General features: G+C 38.1%; 1 protein-coding gene across 1 annotated transcript in view; it reads right to left on the minus strand.

Moving 5' to 3' along the window:
* Positions 1 to 58: 58 nt before the first annotated feature.
* The window catches only part of LOC107692822 (H(+)/Cl(-) exchange transporter 3-like), a 52332-nt gene continuing 43670 nt past the window's right edge, over positions 59 to 8720 (minus strand). Inside the window, exons 15-16 of the mRNA XM_016492028.1 lie at positions 7116 to 7191; positions 59 to 1628 (exon numbers count right to left, since the gene is read on the minus strand). Coding sequence (XP_016347514.1) covers positions 1464 to 1628; positions 7116 to 7191 — 241 coding nt within the window. The 3' untranslated portion in view covers positions 59 to 1463. The remainder of the gene's footprint in view (positions 1629 to 7115; positions 7192 to 8720) is intronic.

Raw genomic sequence — 8720 nt, forward strand, 5'->3', positions numbered from 1 at the left:
TAATTTGTGTTCCGAAGATGAACGAAGGTCTTACGGGTTTGAAACGACATGAGGGTGAGTAATTAATGACAGAATTTTCATTTTTGAGTGAACTAACCCTTTAAAAGGAAAAAATATTTAGCATAATGAAGCTTGCTTTTTGGACCAATATTTTTTATGCATTTTCACTTGGTTTTCATGACAATTTGGCATATATGGTTCAGTACTGGGAACAATATTTTCTTAAATAAGAAGTTGGGGGTAAAATATGCTTCACTGTAATGAAAAATGCAAGTAATGATGGTCTGAAAATGGGCTTCATTTTTATTACACCAAATACATATTTTATTTTGGGATGAAATATGACCTGGGCATTTCTTTGTGGGATTTATCCTTTAGCCGTCAGATGCGGATAAACAATTGGAGATGTTTAATGTATGATTTCAGGGCCATCTGACAAGGATGAACAGCAGTAGACACTTATATCACGTTGGACGAAATGTGAGCATACAGAGAATGGCAAGTTTGAACAGTAATGCTTGGTTGCGAAGTTAAAAAAAGTTGATAAAGTCACATTAATAAATTTTCAAACTATTAGGAGTTGCTTAGTACATTTAAATATAATAGCCAATATAGCAGCTGTAAAAGAAAAGCGTCTTGGCTTTTCATTCCCAGTAATGAAAAGCACAGAACTTCATAAACTTCATAAAGACCTGTCAGACAGACTCGTTTGGCTCGTTACCTACAATCCCACTGTGGTTCAGACTGGCCGCCGTAGTGTTGAGGTTGAAGACGATTAATGAAGACGATTTTCACTCTGTTCTCCTCCCAACATCCTTTCACTAGGTAGCACAAAACCCACACTTGTATGTTTGATCATCTCGCAATGCTGAATACTTGATCCTTACGGGTCGCTCGCAAAAATCACTTGCACGGGGTGACGTATCCATTACGAACCGGGACACTGAACGTTTCTTCGGCTTCACGGCATCAGATCCTGACTGGAATGTTGGGGTGCGTTCAAAAACGATCTTGTTTTCCGTCGTTCTTGTATCTCTCACACACTACAAGTAAACCATGTTATGGGTCCATTTTAGGTCGTGGTGGGGCAGTGAGGGTCACGGCAGTCAGCGGTGAAGGTCCCTCCCCGCGTTTGGAGCGGTTCATCTTGACCTTTTACCTCTTCAGGATGCATTTTCTCAGGCTAAGAGGCCAAATAAGCAGGACCCGCGAGGTGTCTTGGGTGTTTTTGCATGCGCGTGTGAGAGTTAGTTTAGTGTGTTAGCGTTTGTAGAAAGTTCATCCACTTGGGACGTCCAAGACTCGAGCTTCTCCCAAAATTCTTACGATTTTCAAGCAGCCAGGCTCTTCCTCGAAAGACTCGCTTTGGAGTCTTGTGCAAGTATCCAGAGGATGGGGTCCCATCTGGCGTAGTGTTTTTTGTTTTGTACTTGGGCGGTTCAGGGTACCGTAGGGGCATGTGGTCAGAGGGATGAGTTGTCCAGTAAACGGACCTCCTCTTCACTCTCATCTTCCTCATAGCGGGAAGGGGAGGACGCTAATTGAACATTATGGACTCGGGGTCTTGGTTTGCCATCTGGGCCATATGACGGAGGATATCTTTTTTTGTAATAATACCAAGGAGGCGCCTATAAAAAGAGAGACAGAAAGAGGTAGATACATTTACTAGTGCATTTTTGACACGTTTGCAGAGTACTGACATCTTCTGTTGCCAAGTTTTGCAAGGAAGTCCCAACAATTTTGTATAACTCTATTCTCGTTTCGACTCGGAATCAAATCTTTGCTCCAATTTTAATGGCTCCATACTTCAGCCTTGGCAACAGACAGCTGACAGTCTCTGGTTTGAAGAAGGGCAGAGAGTGTGGAAGATTATGCCGTGTTACTCAGTGCAGGAAACACTACGTTAACATAAGAGCCGACAGCACCTACACACTGAGAAGCAAGTGTTTTGCGAAACAGAGGGAGTTAACGCTTCCATCTCATCCACACACTCTGGCCTTGGAGAACGAGAAAGTGAAGTTGTTTTGCCAACACAAATTCAAGAGCATATTTAAAGGATGTATAGAATCTGTGCATTTCATTTGTTTAGTGTTGGGGAACATTACTTGAAAAAGTACTATTGCATTACTTCTTTGAAAGTTTTGTCATGTTGCATCACTCATTTGCAGCATAGACACAATTTCAAGCACAATGAGCGTTACAATTCTCCACTCCCAAAAATAGTGCCTAGTCAGATTACTCATTTGCAGCAAAGACAAAGAGTCTTACAATGTACCTGCATTACAGTAGCTGTTACATTACTCCTACAAAAGCATTACTTTATTAAAAAAAGTAATTAATAAATAAACATTTTCTCCTACTTTATGTGAAAGTGACTTGGCCATTAAAGTGTTAATCAAAACCTAATGTGATACTTTATGTAACTAGCAGCATATTACTTTTAAAACAGTGTGATTTTGTAATGTGTTACTTGTAACGTTTTACACGTAACAGTATTTTTCTAAGTGAATAAAGTGTCTGTAACTAAACCCTATCTTTTCTGGATAAACTTTCAAAATATAGGTGTTCAAAACAAAGCGTCATGCGCAATGTACAGACATTACTGCATTACAGTAGGTGTTGCATTACTGCTAAAATAGTATTACTTTATTTTAAAAAAGCAATTAGGCACACGAAGTTACACCACGCTGTAACTCCTTCCCAAATTTTGCATGTTAATTATTTGTGCGTCTTTAGAAGCAACTTGTGCACTATAGTGTAAATTCAAAAGAGTAACGCAAAACTTAGGCTACGTTTACACGACAACCGTGTAGTCAAAAACGGAAAAGTTTTTCCCTTGTGTTTTTAAAAAGTTTCACGTATACACGACAACATTTTCAAAACGATTTGTGTTTACACATATCCGCGAAAACGGCCCAAAACGCTGTATTACGTATGCCAGGCCAGTAGTTGGCGCTGTCACCTTGTTAGTAAACAGTATCTGTAGGGAAGTGACGATTATATGTTGTATATGATGCATCTCCGCTGTTGGTTGTAATATTGGTGAAGTAAATTCACACTTTGCTGAAGAAACGTTAGCAAACTCTTGAGCAGCAACAACAGTACCATATGCTCCGCCATTGTTGTGTATGTTTGTTCGTGCTTGCCTTTAAAATCGAAATGTACTGCGCATTTCTACATACCTAACACGTACTACGCACGCGTATGACGTCAGCGTTTTCAAAGATTCCCGTTTTGGGTGTTTACACGGAAATGATAACGGTGCCGTTTTCAAAAACGTGCACTTTGAAACTCGTTTTCAAAAATATGCGTTTTCAGAACCCAAAACGCCATTGTCGTGTAAACGAAGAGTCAAAACGCATAAAAAGTTTCCCATTTTTGGCTGAAAACGTTGTTGTGTAAACGGCCCCTTAGCATAACTAGTGGCATGTTACTTCTACAACAATGCGATTATGTAACATGTTAGTTATAATGATGTACATGCAAGTGTTTTTCTAAATTACTAAATTTTCTAGATAGACTTTAATATGCAATGTACAGACATTACTGCATTACAGCAGGTGTAACTTTTTTAAAAGAAGCAATTAGTTACACCACGTTGTAACTTCCCCCTACTTTTGTACTTTAATTAGTTAGGTGTATAAAAGTAACGTGTGCATTATAGTGTGAATTCAAATTAGTAATACAATACTTCAGGCATTACTGGATTTCTAAATGGATACAACGTCTGTACCCAAACATTAATTTCTCTAGACAAACTTTAAAAATATAGGTGTTCAACATATAAAATGTCATGTGCAATACGTTACTCCATTACAGTAAGTAACATTATTGAGTGACATTATTTGTAAAACGAAAAAAAAGAAAGTGTAGCATTTAAAAAAAAGCTATTACACCACATTGTTACTTTTACCTTACTTTTGTATATTACTTATTTGAGTAAGTGTATAAAAATAACTTATATAGCAATATACAGGTGCATCTCAATAAATTAGAATGTCGTGGAAAAGTTCATTTCAGTCATTCAACTCAAATTGTGAAACTCGTGTATTAAATAAATTCAGTGCACACAGACTGAAGTAGTTTAAATCTTTGGTTCTTTTAATTGTGATGATTTTGGCTCACATTTAACAAAAACCCACCAATTCACTATCTCAACAAATTAGAATATGGTGACATGCCAATCAGCTAATCAACTCAAAACACCTGCAAAGGTTTCCTGAGCCTTCAAAATGGTCTCTCAGTTTGGTTCACTAGGCTACACAATCATGGGGAAGACTGCTGATCTGACAGTTGTCCAGAAGACAATCATTGACACCCTTCACAAGGAGGGTAAGCCACAAACATTCATTGCCAAACCAACAATTCACTAAAAATGTTTTTTTTATTGGTCTTATGAAGTATTCTAATTTGTTGAGATAGTGAATTGGTGGGTTTTTGTTAAATGTGAGCCAAAATCATCACAATTAAAAGAACCAAAGACTTAAACTACTTCAGTCTGTGTGCATTGAATTTATTTAATACACGAGTTTCACAATTTGAGTTGAATTACTGAAATAAATGAACTTTTCCACGACATTCTAATTTATTGAGATGCACCTGTATAGTGAATTAAAAAAAGTAATGCAATACTTTGCATAAACATTATGTAACACTTACCCCAACTCCTTTTTTCTAAATAGATACGATATCTGTACCAAAACACTAATTTCTCTTGATCAACTTTTGAATGATAGTGTTCGACAAACTTTTAACTTTATATATGCTCTTGATTTTGCTTTTGAAAAAGGGATTTAAGCTTGATGACAGTTTGTATCACAGAAAAAAGGTGTGACAATTTTGACGAGAGCTGGGATTGTGAGAGTCCATCCAAACCAGAGGCATGTAACGCTCGTGAAATGATTGTCAAACCTTTGTGAAATGTTCGTGAAATGCCTGCAAGACGTTCGCGACAGGAAGAAAGTGAAAAGGTCGAACATCAGACAACTGAAAGAGGACAGGGTGTGGGACTCGAGACAGGTGAGGACTGTTGGTTTAGGGGACAGGAACTGCTGACTACACACTACAGGAAGTGCTAGGATTCTAGAGTCACACCAAATCGTCATGGTAACAGCACAGCATCCTAGTAACAACTGCTACGACTACAGAGATGAATAGATATGTTGGTGAATGAGAAAATAGTCCGCTACACACGACTGTTACTCGCCAATCGTTTAAGGGCGGAGCTGCGCGAGGGGTCAGATGTCATCGATCTGTAGCCCAGCCGACGCAGACCAGGTGCCCCCGAGAGGAATTTAGCAATAAACAAAGGAAAACAAACAAAGAAATCAAATTCAGATGAAGGACATCACGGCATGTGTATTAGATGTGCTTTGTGAGTACACGTGCACAATGCAGAACTGAAAGGGAAGGGCTTACATAAAGGTGCATTTCAAAGACACCACGGCTAATGTGATGGACTAGTCTACCCTGCAGGGATGGCCGAGGACAGGAGCAACAATCTGAGTGAAAGCAAATCTTACAAGAAACATGATGTCTGCAGGGGAATGAAGTCCTGGAAGCAGGGTCCAAGATGCTGTTTAATTTCACCTAGTACCATATACTAGCTGAAAATTTCCAAGATGTACATGAGTTTGTATCTTCATTGTAACAGATTTGGAGAAATGTAGCATTGCGTCACTTGCTCATCACTGGATGCTCTGCAGTGAATGGGTGCCGTCAGAAGATGTGCTTTGTGAGTACACGTGCACAATGCAGAACTGAAAGGGAAGGGCTTACATAAAGGTGCATTTCAAAGACACCACGGCTAATGTGATGGACTAGTCTACCCTGCAGGGATGGCCGAGGACAGGAGCAACAATCTGAGTGAAAGCAAATCTTACAAGAAACATGATGTCTGCAGGGGAATGAAGTCCTGGAAGCAGGGTCCAAGATGCTGTTTAATTTCACCTAGTACCATATACTAGCTGAAAATTTCCAAGATGTACATGAGTTTGTATCTTCATTGTAACAGATTTGGAGAAATGTAGCATTGCGTCACTTGCTCATCACTGGATGCTCTGCAGTGAATGGGTGCCGTCAGAATGAGAGTCCAAACAGCTGATAAAAACATCACAATAATCCACACCACTCCAGTCCATCCGTTTATGTATTGTGAATTGGAAAGCTGCGTGTTTGAAAGAAACAAGGCGTTTTTAACTTAAGTCGTTGCTAAAATACGAGTCCTCTATCCGTAATCTTGCTTTCTCCAGTGAAAAAGTCATCTCATTTGAATCAGGAGAGAAATATGCACAGATCAAGTACTGCTTACAAGTGAAAACAGTCCAAAACAGCTCTAAACAAATCTGTGGGTGGATTTTGATGTAATTGGACAACAGGAGATGGACTTTTTCACTGGAGGAAGCCTTATTATGGACTTGTATTTTAGCCAGAAGCAATGGTTTAAATTTAAAACCATTTATTTCCTACAAACATGCAGCTTTTTGCTTCACAAGACATTAACTGATGGACTGGAGTGGTGTGGATTACTTGTGGATTATTGTGATGTTTTTATCAGCTGTTTGGACTCTCATTCTGACGGCACCCATTCACTGCAGAGGATCCATTGCTGAGCAAGTGATGCAATGCTACATTTCTCCAAATCTGATCAGATGAAACAAACATCTTAGATGGCCTGAGGGTGAGCACATTTTCATCAAATTTTCATTCTTGGGTGAAATACTCCTTTAATACACGTTACTGGTCACAAATTGGTGCACCTTATTTAGTGTTTGGACCCCACATGCAGGACAGTTCCACCACTTCCAGATAACTGCTATTTCAGTTTTGTCACACAATTAAGTTTTTGCATTTAATTTCAAAATGAGATCAATTTCAGAGTTAGGTGGTATAAAAACTCTCGCAGACATCAGTGAATAGAAGTGAGTAGAAATGACAATAAATTTATCCATACACAACATGTACATTTTATGCATCTCTAACTAGCTGAAATTGTGACTTTGGTATTTTAGGGCAACCATAATCCAGAACGCTTTTTTTTTTTTCACTCAAGTTTCATGCGTCACTCCTAAGAGGCGGAGTCTAAATCAGAAGGCAGAGTGGGAGGGGCTAATCACCAAGGGCTCCACGTGCTGCTTGAGCTCTTCCAGATGTTCTAAAATATTCTTCTTTGTGATGATGCCCAATAAAATCCTGCAACACACACCGTGACGACCATCACTTAGCAACAAAAATTACACCGACAACTCAAGTACAAACAAATAGAAATCAAAACAACATAAGAGTAACAAGACAACAGAAGCAATATGAACAGAAATTTACAGAGATCATCAAAATAATCAGGTGTTGAGTTGCAATTAAACAAATGAACTGAACAGAATCAAACTGTAATAAATATCAGCCACCACCGTATGTGTGAAATTTTTCTAGAGTAACTAGAGTAAGTTTATAATAGTATTTTTGTCATAGATTATGATGATATATTTTTTCATTTGTTATTTTTCTTTATAATGAAGTTGTCTATATTTAGTAGATTGTGTTTAACACACAAAGAGTGATGATTAGGTCAACACACAGAGGTAGAGAGATTCTACACTGATTGAAAACAAAAAAAGAAAAAGAAAAAATGCACTGGTATCGGATCGGTATCGGTATCAGTATCGGTTCTGAAAAAAAATGGTCTCTGTGCATCCCTAGTTTATTTGATCAAAAATACAACAAAACTGTAATTCTGAGAAATATTATTACAATTTAAAAGAACTGTTTTCTATTTAAATACATTTTAAAATGTAATTTATCTCTGGGATGCAAAGCTGAATTTTGAGCAACCATCAATTACTCCAGTCTTGGTGAACATGAGACTTTTCAAAAACTTGAAAAAAAAAAACAAAACAAAACAAAAAAATAAAAATAAAATAAAATAAAATAAAAAAAATAAAGTAATTTTTTTATAATTAAATAAATATTGAAATTTAAAAATAAACGTTAAATTAAATAAATAATAATAATAATAATATCAAACTTCTTAACCGATGATTAACTTAACTATAATTGTTTATACTTGCAAGTCATGAGACATTGCGAGATTGTGAATCTAATTTAAAGACACGCTTTTAGTAAATTTAAATGTACAAATAAAAGCATTAACAAAAATTTGTAACACCAGTAAAATCACTGCGAATATACTGTGAATGTTCAATATGGTCTATCTCTATTGGATTCTGTGAAGGCTGTTTGTGTGTGTGTGTGTGTGTATCGAGTTTTTTTAGCAGGAGACTAGCAGCTGAGAGGCATGTGAATCCACAGATGCATGACGCCACGACTGAAGCCCATCAGCAGACGTGTGTGTGTGTGTTTGTGTCAGTGTGAGTGTGTGTCTGTGAGTGTGTCAGCGTGAGTGTGTGTGAGAGTGAGTGAGTGTGTGTGTCAGTGTGAGTGTGTGTGTGTGAGAGTGAGTGTGTGTCTGTGAGTGTGTGTGTCAGTGTGAGAGTGTGTGTGTGAGAGTGAGTGAGTATGTGTGTGTGTGTGTCTGTATGTCTGTGTGTGTGTGAGTGCGTGAGTGTGAGTGTGAGTGTGTGTGTGTGTGTGTGTGTGTGTGTGTGTGTGGGAGAGAGTGTATGTGTGTGTGTGTGAGTGTGAGAGAGTGTATGTGTGTGTGTGAGTGAGTGAGTGAGTGAGTGAGTGAGTGAGTGAGTGAGTGAGTGAGTGAGTGAGAGAGTGAG

This window comes from Sinocyclocheilus anshuiensis, unplaced genomic scaffold (assembly GCF_001515605.1).
Source record: "Sinocyclocheilus anshuiensis isolate Anshui unplaced genomic scaffold, SAMN03320099.WGS_v1.1 scaffold674, whole genome shotgun sequence".
Classification (NCBI taxonomy): Eukaryota; Metazoa; Chordata; class Actinopteri; order Cypriniformes; family Cyprinidae; genus Sinocyclocheilus; species Sinocyclocheilus anshuiensis.